An 18,071-nucleotide genomic window follows, 5' to 3' on the forward strand; every position below is an offset into this window, starting at 1 on the left:
CTTCCAATAACTTCCTGTTCTTCAATGTGTTTAGAGATGACATGCAGAACGAGTCGTGCCATCACCTTCCCAGGCTGTTATTACTGACTAGCATACAAATTACTTCAGAATCAATCATAGAATGCCAGGTTGGAAGGGACCTCAAGGATCATCTGGTTCAACCTTTCTACGTAATAGAAAGGTTTGTAGAGATGGCTCAGCACACTGTCAAGCTGAGACTTAAAACTGTCCAATGTGGGGGAATCTACCATGTCCCTTGGGAGATTGTTCCAATGTTTGATTGTTCTCATGGTGAAAAAGTTACCCCTTGTGTCCAGTCGGAATCTCCCCAGGAGCAACTTTGCCTATTGCCCCTTTTCCATGTGACTCCGTCTAAATAGGGAGTACCAACTTCTTGGTAGCCACCCTCTTAAGTACCTGACCAGTTATGACGCTATGTAGCCTGTTCTGTATTTGCTTGCAACAAATGTTGCTAGCAATAATTATTTGTCAAATATATGATGTTCCTAAGAGCATTATTTAGTTACAGGGAGTAATGGAAGTTCATGGGACAGAGATGGTGGAGACAAGCTAAGAGTCACCAAGCTCAGAATGTTAAAAAATGTTTAAAATTGTGAGAAGGTGTATTCTAGTTATTTCTCCACTGGTAAAAGAATAAGGAGGATTTGCAACTCTGAGAGGGCATTTAATCAAAAAGATTTTTGAAAACCTGTGTAAAATACAGGCTTGTGAAACACTTGAAACAGAATTTTTGTTTGTTGGGGTTTTTTTAAATAGCTTTCTTTGTCTTCTATGCCACTTATATATGAATTGCTTAGGGAGAAGTTAGATCCTGAATAAAGGATTTGAAATATGTTTTTTGAGCAGAAAACATGAAGAACTGTGGAATGTAATACCTCACTTGTTCAGCAGTTAGAAGGCAGAGGTATTTACCAACACTTGAAGTTGTTTGGTTTTTTTTTTTCATTAGTGTAGACGTGCAAAGAAAACTTTGTGAGGGCAACCTCACAGGACTTCCCACCCCATTTTACTCCAATTTCTACTTAGGAGCACCGTGTGAACCTGCGTTTTAGTTACAGAAACCAAAGCTTTTCTCAAAATCGAGCTTTGTCCACTTCTTAGTTTTGGGTGATGGTGCCATCATGTGGACATCTTGCACATCATCTGTATGGTTTTCATTTGGTTGCAATGTTCATTTCTAAGGAGAGTGTCATAATTCCGGAAGGGAGGATTGTAGATCCAGAGCAGTTTTGTTTTTGTTTTGTTTTTTTTTTTAATTATCTATGACTTGTACCTATTCTGGAATTCTTTATTGTTTGTTTGTTTGTTTGTTTGTTTTTTTAGAATATCATGTGCCTTCCCCTCCACCAGTGTTTGTATTACAGAAGTCATATATACAGCAAACAGTAATGAAATAATTTTCTCCCTAAAATTTCCCATGCTCTCTCCCACTATGTGATATATAGCTTTCAATATATGTATTGCAATGATAAACAAAAATGTTGATACAAGCCACATTTTATGGTGAAACCTAAGACTGAAAAAAAAAATGTATTTTTCACTGTTTTGTATTAATGAAGTTGATCAGATTTGCCTAGAGCGTTAAATACTTTTTTGTGTTATTCCAGTAAATGCTACTATTTCAAACTTTCACATTTTTGTTCAAAAGAAAAAATAATCTAAGGTATTCTTAAAACTAAAGGTTGATTTTTTTTTTTTTTTTACTGTCTTTCAGATTTTCTTATTTTTAGAATGTAATTGTTCTCTTTCAGCTTTAAAGATGTGACTTTGAATGCTTTTGCATATGCAGGACTTTTCCCTGAGTGTTAACAGAGCAGTGGAGGGATAAATAGCTCCTGATAGTAGAAATCTGCCAAAGCAGCATGTTATTTGATACTCTTTTTATGAGATTTTCTGGCTTACATTCCTTAACTCTTAACCTACATTATTCAGCATGCTTATTATGTGCACTATTTTGACCAACTGTGTATTTATGACCATGAGTAACCCTCCAGACTGGACAAAGAATGTAGAGTAAGTTAAATGGATTTTCTTTTAATAATAATCAGTAATCTGAAATAAACTGCTATACTTTATTTTAGGATGGCATCCACTGGCAGCAGCTACTTTGTTGACATGTCCTTTCAACAGCTACTGTAATGCTGGTTTCTTCTGTGTAATATTAAATACATGTATTTTACAACACTTCCCTTATTGCAAGTTGTTCAGTGCCCATCCTCTGTTTGCAGTGCTAGATGAGGAATGTAAGAAGAGAAGCTAGTCTTATAACCATGCAAAAAAACTGGATTATAAATATTTCCACTGCATTCTATGTTACATCTGTGCAAAAATCAGAGGAAATACACTCATCCATCTCTATTGCAATAACCATTACAGATAAAGGAATTGTCTAATGGATGGCTGTGTTCACCATAGTGCAGCTTTCTTTTACCAAAGTCAATCCAACAATGGAAAGCTTGTATGAAAAATAAGCTATTAAAAAAATATTTAAGTGGTTGCCTAATCTTTCCATAGGAAGAGAAAAGGTCCAATATGTTTTCATCTTCTTGGTGCTGATATACAGTTGGTGCATATTTGGTGTTAGTTCCAAGGCTGTAAACCGCAGTGTGAAACACGGCTCTTCATGGGGCTTCATTTCTACAATAGCATGTTATGCTTCTGCTTCTTATTCATTGCTAGCATCTTTGGGTTTTATGTTTCATCTTCAGTAATCAAATGTTAAATCTTAGGGCTATTAAAGTCAGTGGAAGCATCCTCATTTTGAGTCCAGTAGGAACATACATATGTCTAGCATATAGTAAATATTTATGAATAAAGGTAGCTAGCTTGAATGTTTCTTCATGTAATTATATTGTGCCATTCAGATATACAACAGAAGTCTTCCTCATCTGTTGAGTAAAGTTGTGCAGCAAAGGAATTTTTTAGTAATTTTATATTGGAAAAATTGATTTCAGGTTGAGTCAAGTGTGAAAACCAGTTCAAGTCTTCTAAACACTTCAATTTGAAACCTTTTCCATTAAAGATATAAATTAAAGTTCAAGATTATGTAATTTGGACATGGAGAATTGAAATTACACAATGCCAGAATTAAAATATTTTTACTTTTTACATTTCAACCACAATTTTTAGTCAAAATTAGTATCTGAACTTTGTTGGTGTTTGCAGGTAATTTTGGTTGCACTGGACTTTTCATCTGAAAACACTAGTTTCATTCCAGTACTTTACTTGTCTTGCTGAAGATGAGGTAGTGAATACACCTACTCTGTAACAAGGTCAATGAGGCTTGACACATTGCCAGTTCATGATACGGAGCAACATTTCAACATAAAATAACATTTAAGAAAGAAATGTATAGTCTGGAAGAAACTTCTGAAATCCTAGCATAATCCATCTATGTATTTTGTTATAACATGGATTCAGATTGAACGCAGACATTCACCAATTAAGTAACCAGGAATTGGTATACATTATAGAATTTGAACTTAAGCTATGGGTTGTTATTTAGTCTTTTAATCATAATTTGATTCCTCCTTTGGTATAAATTCTGCAGATGCTTAAAGCTGCTTGTAACTTCCATTGAATTCTTCTGCCACTTAAAGAGAAGAAAATGAGAATAAAGTAACTAGAGAACATAATGTATAAAGATAACCTGTATTTTTCTACAAACTCTGTCTTGCGTATTTTCCTCAGATACACATTCACTGGAATTTATACCTTTGAATCACTTATTAAAATTCTTGCAAGGGGCTTCTGTCTAGAAGATTTTACATTTCTTCGAGACCCATGGAACTGGCTTGATTTCACCGTCATTACATTTGCGTAAGTCTTTTTTTTTTTTTAATTAACAAAATTTTTTCTGATAGCATGAAATCAGTGACTAAAAATTGCCTCATATTTTGTCAGCCAGAACATTTGGAGCCTGGAATTCCTGCAGTTTCAATATGTTTCTTCTACCTCTTTTTACACATTTTAGTATTTCTAACTAAGCACGTGCTGCAGAGGCCAGCATCGTGTGCCAGACCATTAGGATTGTGAATGCCATCAGCCTGAACTGTTCATATCCTGTCTCCCTTCTGCAAACCGGGATTAAAGGAATCCTTTTGACTTCTTGCTATATGCTGACCATATTAGGTTTCAACCAGCAAGTCAATGTAGTTTATTTTGATAAAATTTAATGTAATGGTCAGAAGCATATTTATAACACAGGCAAAATACAGTGAACGGGGAAGAGGTCTTGATCAAAGACCCAAGCAAATAGGATAAAAACTGCCTCAATTCTGAGTAACTGTGATTTAATCCTACAGGTATGTAACAGAATTTGTAAACCTAGGCAATGTTTCAGCTCTTCGAACTTTCAGAGTATTGAGAGCTTTGAAAACTATTTCTGTAATTCCAGGTAAGAAGTAGTTGGTGTGAGGTGTTAGGCCCCTCGTATCTCCAGCTGTTATTTGTGTGCTGTCATTGTGTTTGTGTGTGAACTCCCCTATTACAGATATGTGACAGAGTTTGTGGACCTGGGCAATGTCTCAGCGTTGAGAACATTCAGAGTTCTCCGAGCTTTGAAAACAATATCAGTCATTCCAGGTGAGAGCGAGGTTAAACACCGAGGCTGACTTTTGTTCCATAAAGGCTGTACTCTAATTTTTAAAGCATAAGCCTTGTTTGCTACACATTGTTAACAAAAAAAAAAAGAGAAAAAAGCAGGAATCAAGACATGTAATTTTATTTAAATTGATTCTTGCTTTTCTTGTATTAATTATATTTTCTTGTAAAAAAATCAGCCTTTGAGTTTAACAAATTCTTGCATGAGATATTTGCAGTAAACAGCCTATGTGATTTGCATCTTATGACATCAAGCTTTCCTTTACTTGTTTTAAATATAAGTTAATTTTAAGCTTTCATACTGATGCAAACTTTATCATTTATTGCAGGCACTTGATGTAGCAACTTAATTCAGTTTTAAGTCATGTATAAAAAGTTAAACTCTAAAGGATAGCATGGGCCATGCATGGGGTATTATTTTAAGGATGTCTTTCTTCTCCAAACCATTGCCCCTCTTATATTGTGAGAACATTATTATGAGGTTATCATTCAAATATGCACCTATAATATCACTATCATTGGTTTATTAATGCAGAATACTTTTTAAAAGGTTCATGTAAGAAAGGTTTGGGCAAGAAGCATCAGCAAAAGAAAACTGCTTTTCAATGTAGGGTTGAACTACAGCATGAACAATAAAATCACTTGTTTTGGCATAAACCAATGTGTTTGGTATTTTCTACTTTTTCTTTCTGTACACTATAAGATAAAGTTACAGCTTTTCATTCATCTTCACAAGTAATAAAGCTTTTCACAAAAAAAAAAAAATTGTATCACAAATATAAGTCTCATTTAGTTGTCATTTTGCATGAAATCTTTATCTTGTCAGGAAAAATCACACTACGTTTTTTGTGAATTTAGTAGCTGTTTAACATCCAAATAAAAATATTTTCTCTTTGCAGGCTTGAAGACTATTGTAGGAGCCCTGATTCAATCCGTGAAGAAGCTCTCAGATGTTATGATCCTGACTGTGTTTTGTCTGAGCGTATTTGCACTAATAGGGCTGCAGTTGTTCATGGGCAACTTGAGGAATAAATGCCTGCAGTGGCCTCCAGACAATTCTACTTTTGAAACAACTGTTATTTCCTACTTTAATAGCTCTGTAGGTGAAAATGGTACATATATTAATACAACAATGACAACATTTAACTGGGATGAGTACATCGAAGACAGAAGTAAGAGTTAACTATATAATTTACTACATTGTGGGGTTTTAAAATATTTTTAAATAGGTACAAAAGCATCAGTATCTTTCTATTACAGTTAAAATGGTCTAATCTGGCCAAGAGACACAAAAGCACTCGTTTTGTATAGTAAGTAAAAGAACACTCATACTGTAGTTTAGCATACTCATAATATTGTACTGGGTACCAAAATACCATTTTTACATTTTACTGAATATGACTTTTAGGGTAAATCCGTATCATGGCACAAAGCAGAAATTTCTGTGCTAGCTTTAAGATCCTGAAATAGTGTGACAGTTGTAATATGGGATCTGAAATTGTATGGCTACATTAGTGCAAGGTAATACCCACCTTCATAAATCCACATTTGAACATCAGGTAGCTCATGAATCCTGCATAGCATGTAAATGCAGTTGCATTGTTTCTTCTGGGACTTCTTGAGTATCTCTGGACCACACTCCCATCCACAGCACAGACCTGCCTTTGTGGGAGTACTAGTAATTTATCCTATGCTTCTTATTCTAACAAAATAAGAAGTAGATGACATATATCTTTTAATTTATTTCTTATCTGTGGAAATCAAGAAATTAGCATTTTGGTTTGCTTTTTACCTCATAATATGGTATTTTCACCTCTTTCATTGGTTAGTGTCACTATTGTGTTAACAAAAATGGTTTTAAAATTAAGATAGAGAAACTATGAAGATATCTGTAATAGACTGCTGCTTTGTCTCTGGTAATGGTAAATAGCTTCAATCTCCCCAATTTATCTTAGTGTCTTTAGGGTTTTAACGTTGTTAAGAAACCTCAGTTTAACAGCTAAATGCTTTTGGATCCATGTCTCACTGGCTGTAATCTTATATCATCTCAGCTTGTTTCTAGTACCATAGAAAAGTCATCTTCGAGATCTTGGATGATAATCTATTCTTAAAAAAATCTGAAAAACAGATTCCATTTCATTTCCCTTTAGCCACTTCTGGCAGTATATCACAAAAACAATTTTTTTTCTAAATATCTGACCTAAATTTTCATAGTTTCACTTTGAATATATTATTACTCCTGTAGACTTAGAAATATGATTATCATATACTTTTTTACATTAGTCTTTATTGAATCAGAGAATTGTTTTGATTGGAAAAGACCTTAAAGACCATCAAGTCCGACTGTTAACCTAGCACGCTGCAGTGTCCACCACTAAATCATGTTGTTGAGCACCATATCTACATGTCTGTTAAATGCCCCCAGGGCTGGTGACCCCACCACTTCCCTGGGCAGCCTGTTCCAGTGCTTGACAACCCTTTCAGTGAATAGTTTTTTTCCTAATATCCAATCTAAACCTCCTCTGTTGCAACTTGAGGACATTTCCTCTTGTCCTATTTCTTGTTAATTGTGAGAAGAGACCGACACTCACCTTGCTTTGCTTTTTCTATATACATTCTAACATGTTTTTCTTTTCCTTAGACTCTTTCCAATTAGTCTGGGAATTTATTGTAGTTTTTGTTGGTTTTGGGGGGTTTTTTGCCTTTTTTGTGTGTGTTTGTTTTTTTTTTAATTCAATGCTCAAATCTGGCACTTATTCTCCTAATAAAGGTACAAATTAGAAGTCATTACCTCATGTGCCACATAGGCAACATTCCTATTAACACATCTCAAAATTACATCTTTTTTATTTCAACACTGTATTGTTGATTCACAGTCAACATGCAGTTCATGACAGTCACTGCAGTGGCTGTAGCCAGATCCTGTCTTTTTTGCATTTACGTATTTCATTTTGCCTTGTCAGTTGTTGCATTTTCCACTTGTCTCTGTTGAAATAAATCCAATTGCTTTTGGAGCAGCTTGTCAATTTGTAAAGGTCATTCCAAATTTCAATCATCTTCTCTTCTAGCTTGATGTCTTCAGAATACTCAATGCATTTTTTTTCTATGATATCATGTCTTGAATTGGTAATGAAACTTCTTGTGAAAACCATGTGTAGCACAGATCCATGGAGGATCTTCAGAAAGATGCCCTTATAAATTGACATTGGGCCACTGGCAACTACTCTCTCAGAATCTTCTTTCTAGTATTTTGTTATGATTCCAGTCAGAACATATCTCTATTATTTGCTTACGGAATGTCGTGTCTGACTTTTACCCATGACTGATGTCCGGTTTTTAAGTTGGCAGGAGACAGGAAGGGTCTTATATATGGCATATGGTTTATAAACTTATATTAATTATTACTTTATAATATTTCTATTGTAAATTTATTCTTTTAATGTCTTCCAAAATGGTGGGCTGAGAGTTGAGCTGACTGGGTAGTTTACCAGAAGCTCTGCTTACCAGAGAAGGAGCTGTGCCACATGAGAAGGTGAATTAGGCCCACAGACAATTCTGAAAATCTGGCCTGGTGCCTATCTGCATCTTAAACCTTTTTAAGGTATTTAAGTAGGAGTTAGATCTCTCATGGGGCATGACTATGTGAACACCAGAATGTATGAAAATCCACTGTTTTCTTATCTGATATCTGAGAACAGATTGCAGATGTACAAGTTATGCATATAATCTCTCTTTCTCTTTAAAATAAACATTTTATGCTGTCTCTAGTGTATATTGGTGGTGACAAAGCAGAAACAGTTGATAGGAGCTGGTTGCAATTCCCTGCTTGTCTCTTTAGCTTTAGCCCTCAGTTAGTTCATGCCATCTAAGCTTGTCTGTGCCAGCTGGCAGTGAATCTCAAGGAACCATCTGCTTCCTGGGAACAGCCAGAACATACCTAATTTTGGCAACTTTAGCTTAATAAGCCATCTGACCCAAAAATCTTCACTAGAGATTCCCATTTTACCATCAGAATCCCAAACTAGTAATTGACAGCAAACTGGTTTTCCCTTTCTGCCTCAAAGCAGAACAAAGTAAACAAAAGAATGCATCTGGACTTCTAAGACTTTTATCTCTTTAAGTTATATTTTACCTCATTTTGATAATTAGCCTATTAACAAAATAAATATAGATACTTCAAGTACATTCCTCTGCTATAGAATATAGTGTAGTATTTTTTTGTAATGTACAATAAGAGCTTGGTTTCTTAAGCTGCTCAAGTAAAGATCCAGTTAGCAATCTCTTGTGCATGTTGTATTGTGTTTTCAGGCTGCAAAAATTTCAGCAGTTTTTCAAGTAACATTCAGATACAGTAGTATGTAATAAATAATTATACATTAATAACACTAAATGGTATATAACAAAATATATGGCAGGGAATCACCCTCATCCTTTGACTTGTTTTCATGGTATTTTTTCACTCATTTGCTGATACACAGAATTCGGTAATCCACCCATTGTATTTTATGTATTTGGGGAGGTTGCTGAGAATTAGCCATAGCACTACCTTTTTATTTTCTAAAGAAAAGCTAACTTCAAGACTCTATAGAAGGGCTTTTTTCCTGTCAAAACAGTATTTTCCATGCTTTTTTCATTCCTGATCATTATATATTGCAGTTAAACCATGTGTTAGCTCTGGTTCTTTCTTTGCCTTTCTCATCACCTTTTTAATATTTTTTTTAAAAAAACAGGTCATTTCTACTTCTTGGAAGGACAAAATGATGCTCTGCTGTGTGGCAATAGCTCAGATGCAGGGTAAGAAAACAGTCATCACTTTTCACTATGCATCAAGAAAAAATAATCAGCTACTTAGAATAGCTCAGGTGGTAAACTTTAGTACCAACTGTACTGTAGTTTTGCAAATTGCCGGTGTTTGCAATTGAAGCTATACATAAATATAACCATCTATGTGATTTGAGTTTACACAGGCACTTTCTTCAGCATCTTAGGGTAATTTTGTGAAGGTAAACACGTGAAGGCTGTGTGCATAAATGTTACTGCTAGCTTGCTGATAACTGTTTATAATCAGCCATGCTAGTTGACTTTCTTCTCTTGTCCTGGAGAGATGTGTTGATGTGACAAATTGCGGGGAAGGATAGATTACTATAAGTTATACTATTAAAGCATTGAAATATCATTAGGAAATTGAATTTTAAAAATGAAAACCAGTAAGAGAAATATTTTAATCTTTGGCATGCAGAATAAAATTTTAATTGTTCTTCATTTCTTTAGCAACTGATAACTCCTGAACAATTTTGTGATTTACTATAGCATTTCATAATTTAGAGTAGTTGTTAAAAATAGCATTTCCTCTTCTTTTGTAGTCAATGTCCAGAAGGATATATATGTGTGAAAGCTGGTAGAAACCCCAACTATGGCTACACAAGTTTTGATACATTCAGTTGGGCATTCTTGTCACTGTTTCGATTGATGACTCAGGACTTTTGGGAGAATCTTTACCAGCTGGTGAGGACTTATTAAAATAAACAGCACCATCACCAATACCATTACTACATAGTACTTGCATAGTTATTTTCATTCACATGTCCCTAAAGGCCTTTGGGACAGAAATCATCCTTTATTTCATATATGTAAGCTGTCTAAAACAGCAGGGGCCTTGTTCATTATTTGGGTTCCAATGTCCTACTCAGATACATAATAAGAAATAGCTGTTTTATGAAGGTGGTTAAGCATTATTGTTTCTTTTCACAAATGAGTAAATGCACTTAATTTGTTAAAGCTTCTTCCCTAAGCTGTAAATAGATGCTAAAGTGATTTGCAGTTTAGTACAATTATGTTGTCTTTGAAAAGGTTTCGTCTTGTCCCTGAACTGCACGTGTCCTTAAGCTGAAGGACAGTAATGTGTTGCAGAGTGACATCTTGTAAACTGCGCTGCCTCTGTGGCATCGTAGTTTGGGACTGATGAGACAAGAAGGTAAGATGCTGGTTAGTGGCCCCACTACTGTAAGAATTAAAGGCTATATTACGTATGTATGTATAGTGGGGCAGCAACTGCTACCACAGATTCTCATTGGTAGAAGTTCTGAAGTATTCAAGCTACAGAATCTTATTTACCTTGATCATAGTAGACACAAAACTTGTTTGGTTTGGTGTTTTTTTTGCATGTGTGGCCAGGATATATACTATTTTTATATGGAAAAAAGTAACAAATTAATTTTGTGCTGAAACAAAGTAATCTTATAATGCATTTCTAGATCATAACACAGATGCTACCATATTATGCAACAGTACTTAAAAGTCTACTAAAAATGTGTGTTCTCTCTTTTTCTCCAGACACTGCGGGCTGCTGGGAAAACCTACATGATATTTTTTGTTTTGGTCATTTTCCTGGGTTCTTTCTACCTGATTAACTTGATCCTGGCTGTGGTTGCCATGGCCTATGAAGAACAGAATCAAGCAACCATGGAAGAAGCAGAACAGAAAGAAGCAGAATTTCAGCAAATGCTGGAACAACTGAAAAAGCAACAGGAGGAGGCTCAGGTATCCCTGTAAAGTAAAATTCCCACTTCATTCATGATTATGATTGTATGCTTTATATCCACATATAAGAATACTTTTACTCCCCTACTCCTAACAATATATTACTACCAGTCTTATAAATTCCTTTGTTTTGCAAACAATCTTTGATGTTTTTATTGCACTTTTTCTGCTGGCTTGAAATCTTGTTAATCTATGACAAAAATGATAACCAATATAAAATACTGGATTTTCAAATTGAAGATGGAGATTCACTTTTTTGACTAAGCACTTGAACAAGCTTCCTAGAGTGCTTGTGGAATCACCATCCTTGGAGATAATCAAAAGCCATCTGGACATGATCCTAGGCAACCTGCTTTAGGTGACCCTTCTGCCAGGAAGTTGGACATGATGACCTCTAGAGGTTTCTTTCCAACTGCAACTATTCTGTGATTCTGTGAAATGGAGATGTGTGAGATCTACTTATTTAAGTAACAAAAGCAAAACTATTGTAGGTGCTGTGGGAGAAGTACTTTGCTTCAGCAACATTTGGCTTTTTCTACTCCTTCCCCAGCTCTCATAGCAGAAAGCTGTAGTGTTCCAGTTCTAAAAAATACTGGAAAAAGTGGACAAACTGGACAGAATGCTTCTGTGGTACAGACATAATGATTGCATACTGCTTTGAAATTCCTTTTTGTTTTTTGAAGACTAAAATCTTTAATAGGATAATTGATAATGTCTGCTTTTCATGTGGCCACATAGAGCTTGTCTTCCCTGTAAGCACATGACTGAAGTGAGCAATTAGGGGTTTTTTGTTTGGTCTGTTAGTTGTTTTGGGGCTTTTTTTTTTACCACCACTTGTAAATAAGTGTTTATTAAATTCTCCACAATTGTTTCAATCTTCAAACAGCAACAGGTCACTAGGCTGCAGTTATCTCTGATTATGATTTGCAAATCTGAGAGAAACAATGTTATGCCAGATCTTTAATAGACTAGAAGGAATTAAAAATCCAGCAAAATTGTGTATGAAGGTGTTGCTTCCTGTGAACAGGGATTTTTCCTGTTGTTTGAGATGATTCCTTACTTTTACATAGTATTTCAGAGGAAAAATTCATTGCAACATAATGCTCCAGTCTAAACCAGATGCTTGTTAACTCGGCTCTCTGATGGCAGTTTTCCCTTGGGCTGCTCTGACTCCTGGTTTAAAGAGCAGTGACAAATTAAGGTTCCTGTGGTGTCTCACAAATGATATTCCTATGATATGCTGGGTTCAGTGAAGTGGAATCATTGCTTTTATTTCAAAGTCATTATTTTTTAAAGAATGGCAAGAAATTTAAAATAGTGAGTGGTGTGTTTGTATAAATGTAAATTGCATATGTGCTTGTATGTATAGGCAGCAGCAGCAGCTGCAGCAGCTGACTCAAGAGACTATAGTGGAGCAGGTGGACTAGGTGGATTCTCCGAAAGTTCCTCTGAGGCATCAAAACTGAGCTCAAAGAGTGCTAAAGAGAGGAGGAATAGAAGAAAGAAAAAAAAGCAGAAAGAGCAGTCTGAAGGCGAGGAGAAGGATGGGGAAGAATTTCACAAATCTGAATCAGAGGACAGCATCAAAAGGAAAGGTTTCCGCTTTTCCATTGAGGGGAACAGACTGACATACGAAAAGAGGTTCTCTTCCCCGCACCAGGTAACATAGTATTATTACCACTTGAACACCTTTGTATGTCCTCTTATAAACAAAACCCTGTAAAGTAGTTTGGTCAATTATTGCAAAAGTTACCACAGATTCTTTACTATTAAATCAAAGTATTACTGTGTTAATACTTACAGCTGAAGATGAAACTAAGAATTTGAGAGATTTTGTTTTTATCCTTAATTTGTGTGAAAAAATCAAAATGTGTATCAATTAAAATGAGTTGCATTTCAAGATTCTTGTTGAAAATGGACCTTTCTCCCCATCTAGATGGATGTATTCAGCATGATCAGTGGCTTCAAAATTTGATGCACACGTACAAAGGAATTTCATGTTTTACATCAGAAAAATACTAAATTTGGGTTGCAAAAAACCCAGTAGAAATTACATAAATCTTCATGTGAAATTTGACAAATTTATTTATGTGAGACCATTAATTGTGTTATCTTAAAGGCAGAACTATCTGTTGCAATGTGTCCTTGTGTTCTCTTACATTGAAACACCAGTGACTCAGAGTGCCATCTGCATGCAGACGTTTGTTTGATTTGATAGCTTTGTTACATTATTCCTTCTACAGTTTTCAGAGCTCCTCTGCATTTCCCCACCTCCAACTCTTCCCTCAGCACTTCAAGTCCAGGTCTCATATCCATTCTTTTTCTGCTCCTTTGTGTGCCTCAATGTGCTTCTTCCTTTTATCCTCAGCTTCTCTATTCTTCCTGGTCATTATGACTTTCTTTCTCCCTCTTTTTAGTCATTATTACTAAACTAATTCCTTTTTAATCCTCTTCTATTAGTGTCTGAAAAGCCTGTTTCATCCCTAAATAATCATGATAATCCATATTCTCTTCCTATATCACTTTTTGCAGCTCCTCTTCTCAAAGGTCAGAACTCTTTATCCAGTATTTTCTTCTGGTCCTCCTTAGACCAAACTGTGGTGGGAGTATAATGTTTCTAGCTTCCTATTTCTGACAAGTTAACTCCTCATTCCTAACATACTTTCGTTTTCAATAGTACTGCATCCTTCCCCTTCTCCCCTTGGTTTACCACTGTTTTATGTTGTCAACTGTCTAACTAGCCTCTGTAAGACTACTTTGCTAAATTTAGTTAGTTCATGATTCATTCTGTTCCTTATACAAATTTTCACACATATATCCATTGACTGCATCTTGAAGACCCATCTGATCCCTCAGGTGCACATTCTTAGTTGTGCCTTCATTCAAACTGCTCCCTTATTCAACTGCAGCTCAATTCATCCATCTTGTAAGAAATGAAGCATTCCTTATACAACTTGCTTCTTTTACCTTTCCATCTCTGAGTTCATTTACAGCTGTTTAGTATGACAGTCTAGCAATCCTCTCCCCTCTGGTTTTCCAACCGTAGTTCCTTGTCACTCTCAATTCTAGCCATTAAACAAAAAATCCACTCACCAGCTTTTAATAATTTTTTCCTAGACAAAATTCTGGTTTATATCTCATCTTTGACATTTTCCTTGACATTTCACTTGCCTTCAATGTAACTGACCATTATGTTCTTCTTGAACAATTATGCTTCCTAACATTTGTGATTTTGTCAATTCTCCTTGTTTAGTTGTGTTTTACAAGACCCTTTTACCCATTTGACAGTTTAAGGGATTTCCACAAGACCTTTTTCTAGTTCCCTTCTCTCTCTCTCTCTCTTTTTATTTTCTTTATTTTTTAACTCTAGTCTGGCCCCACAGCTGTGGATCATTTTTAACTTTGACCTCTTTTCATGTCCCAGTTACTCCTGTATTCATCAAGAATGTTGTTGCAAAGAGCACTAACCTATTTCATTGCTTTTACCTAATTTGCTAGTAAACATATCTACCTAAAGATATTTTTAATACCATTAAACATATTGTGCCTAAAGTTCTTCCCAACCCGCCTTGTCTACTTGCAGTAAACATCTCAAGTCCCAGCTTTGGCTGACCCATGCCAGCATCCTTAACCTCCTCTTAAATTTTCAAGCTAGTTTCTTTGAGCTCTTTCTGGTATGCTGTCCCTCATGCTTGGAAGAAGCTCCCATGAGTTTCCACAGAACACTTCATTGCTTTCCTCAAATCCCTCTTAAAAACTCTCTTTTACCATGCTGCCTACAGAAAGCTTGACAGGGAAGTGACTTCAGGTGAGACCACTGTTTATCATACCCATCGATTTTGCCTCATTGTATTATCTTTCTTTTTGTATCCATCTGTTGTGTTACACTTAGATGATAAGTTATTTGCAGAGAACCTTTTTCTGCCTTTTGCAGTACCTAGAACAATGGGGATCAGGTCCATAAAGATAAGTTGCAGAAAAGAAACAAGATGCTGCTTTGTTATATGTAGTCTCTGCTGTTCCTAGAAGTCTTGGGTGAAATTAGGTGCTAATGGCTGATAAGTCAAGAGAATCACCAATATGAATTAAAATTAAGAACATGTATGATTATTTGCAATATTAGAGCATTATTTTGACTCTGATCCTGAAAAGATAGCAGAACATTTACTCACATGAGGAAAATGATGAAGATTAGTGAGACTGTTTATACAAAATTACAGGCATATCTTCACATATTCAGGATAGGTAAGACTTCAAAAAAGAAATAAAAACCTTATTGTAGCCTACTTTGCTAATATATGAAAAAATACGTTGTTTTTTTTTAAAGAGGCAGTATTTGGGAGGTACCTTTGTATGCAGACTGAGTCACAGGAAATTTGCCTAAACCTTTATTTAGTCAGCCCGTCAGATTAATAATGCCAACCTGGGGTAAATAGTGTCTAGATGTGTTTACTCAGTTTATGAACAGTATGTAAAAAAAAACAGGCAGAATGGCAGAGGAAACAATTCTGTCAAGCATTTTCTTTTACTCTAATTAAACTGATTTATTTCATATATCCAAAGTAGTAAAATAACTACTCTTTGTCTGTCACTTATGTACTCTTTCTTTGCTATCCAAAAGGAAGTGTATGAAGGGGGTGTACCAGTTAATTTCTTTGTAGATGACCTTACACTTTAAGACACATTAATGCTGGGGATTTTTCCCCTGTATGAAAAAAAATATTTCAAAGAATTTTCATCTGATAACCACTGTTTTTATTTGCCTACAGTCTTTGCTGAGCATTCGTGGCTCCCTGTTTTCCCCAAGGCGCAACAGCAGAACAAGTCTTTTCAGCTTCAGAGGTCGAGCAAAAGATGTAGGATCAGAAAATGATTTTGCTGATGATGAGCACAGCACTTTTGAAGACAATGAGAGCAGAAGAGATTCCCTCTTTGTTCCTCACAGACATGGTGAACGGCGCAACAGTAACATTAGTCAGGCCAGTAGGTCATCCAGGATAGTACCTCCACTTCCAGCAAATGGGAAGATGCACAGCACTGTGGATTGCAATGGAGTGGTTTCTTTAGTTGGTGGGCCGCCAGCTCTGATGTCACCTACTGGACAGCTTCTGCCAGAGGTGATGATTGATAAAGCAGCCACTGCTAGCAATGTAAGGAAGTCTGCAATAGCTCAGGCATGATGTCCTCTCCCTTCCCTGTATGATCAGCTGCTTGTTTGTACAAAACTTAGTTACTTGGGAATTACTCCCTTTCTGGCCAAGCTGTGAATGCTCCTTTTATATATTCCAGTTATAAATTAAAGTAGAAACTGAAAATATACACTAATATACTGGGAATGAAGAGAATAACATAGTAAACCATTGAATAAATGTAGTATGTGTAGTCTTATCTCCATTGATTCATTATGCTAACTGAAGACTTAACTGGAAAATTCTGTATTCATATATGAGACATGAAAAAAAAATCTGTGTAATTAATGGAATATATTAAATGAGTATTTGACTGCCCACTGGCCATATATGAAACTTTTGATATAACACTGATAGTACAGCTTACATGGGTTGTGACAGTGTTCTTGACACATAGTTAATTTTTCTAGGTTGTTGCTTGTGGGTTTTTTTGAGATGTCAACATTATTAAATATTTTTTCTTTTATTTTGTTTGAAAGCATGTTCTAGGCAAATGATAATTTATTCTGGATAAAGAGTTACCCTAAGAAAATACCCTTACTCTTTGTGCCTTTACTGCTAGCTGTGTGGGCCATGTACTTTCATGTTTAGAAAGAGTTCACTGCCTAAGTAGAAAGGTATTCATAGCAGAGCTCATTGACAAGGACTATGGAACTTTTTATAGTCTAAAAACTGCTTAAAGTCTAACATATTTTTTCAATGTCTCAGCCCTGTTTCACCAAAATCCTTCAAAACAAATTATTTAAGTACAAGAGCAATCCTACTGATTTGCTGTATACAAAGGCGTATGTTAGTCTATCATCTATTGCAAAATCATGACCATAAATGGAGCATGGTGCAAAACAGTAGAGTGTTTTAAACCATTAAGCTTTAATAATAATTTACAGTGTCATTCTTATAAAATGATCAATCAATAGGCTACTTTATCAGTGTTTTATTTTCAGGGCACTACTACAGAAACTGACTTAAGGAAGAGACGGTCTAGTTCTTATCATGTTCCTATGGACTACCTAACAGATCCTAGTGCAAGGCAAAGAGCAATGAGTATAGCCAGCATGCTTACAAACACAATGGAAGGTATGTAACACAATTTTTGTATGACATTGCCATAAAGTGCTCTTAAATTATGATGCATTAAGTAGCAGTGCTGTTTTCAGGTAGCTATTTCAGCCTGAATGTACAGGCAAGGTGACATTTGTAGATAGACATAGTATTAGCGTGGTTTTTTTTTAAATATGGACTGATATATATGGAAAAGCAGTCAAGCTTTCAGTATACTAGCAGTTTTGAGGTGGAAGCAGCAAACTTCCAAGTTAAATGCAAGCAGAAAGCAATTGATCTGTGCAGTTTCTCTACAGAAGTTATGTTTTGGGGTAAAAGCTCTTTTTAAATTACTGAAATGGCTGTGCTTCTTGCATCAGAACAATTCCCTTCTAAAGATTCACCAGACATGCTGTTTCACAAAGGAAGGATCATGTTGTTCTTTCTGTAAGGCTAAATACAATTAATTTGAATCATAGAATTAAGCAACTACTTGTAAGAAAGGGCAAAACAGTACTTTGAGGCTTAAAGGGCTATGCCCAAAATAACAAATGGGAAGAGGTAATAATGAGCAGTTTTCCACATGTGAACCATAATACTGTCTAAAGAGTTGTCTGACTTCAGTTTTGTTCTAAATGTTTATCTTTCATGAGGAAAATTTCAAGTATTTTATTCATT

General features: G+C 35.5%; 1 protein-coding gene across 9 annotated transcripts in view; it reads left to right on the plus strand.

Moving 5' to 3' along the window:
• Positions 1–18,071, plus strand: part of LOC127386252 (sodium channel protein type 2 subunit alpha) — a 79,109-nt gene that overhangs the window by 26,208 nt on the left and 34,830 nt on the right. For 4 of the 9 annotated variants that reach the window (XM_051622984.1, XM_051622991.1, XM_051622988.1 and 1 more), the window contains exons 4-13: positions 1,944–2,034; positions 3,712–3,840; positions 4,514–4,605; positions 5,523–5,795; positions 9,354–9,417; positions 9,987–10,128; positions 10,957–11,163; positions 12,533–12,823; positions 15,933–16,313; positions 17,297–17,429. In XM_051622984.1, coding sequence (XP_051478944.1) covers positions 1,944–2,034; positions 3,712–3,840; positions 4,514–4,605; positions 5,523–5,795; positions 9,354–9,417; positions 9,987–10,128; positions 10,957–11,163; positions 12,533–12,823; positions 15,933–16,313; positions 17,297–17,429 — 1,803 coding nt within the window. Of the gene's footprint in view, positions 1–1,943; positions 2,035–3,711; positions 3,841–4,325; positions 4,418–4,513; positions 4,606–5,522; positions 5,796–9,353; positions 9,418–9,986; positions 10,129–10,956; positions 11,164–12,532; positions 12,824–15,932; positions 16,314–17,296; positions 17,430–18,071 lie in introns of all 9 variants that reach the window. The other 5 variants (XM_051622990.1, XM_051622993.1, XM_051622989.1 and 2 more) reach the window with 3 other exon arrangements.

The sequence above is a fragment of the Apus apus genome, chromosome 6 (assembly GCF_020740795.1).
Source record: "Apus apus isolate bApuApu2 chromosome 6, bApuApu2.pri.cur, whole genome shotgun sequence".
Lineage (NCBI taxonomy): Eukaryota > Metazoa > Chordata > Aves > Apodiformes > Apodidae > Apus > Apus apus.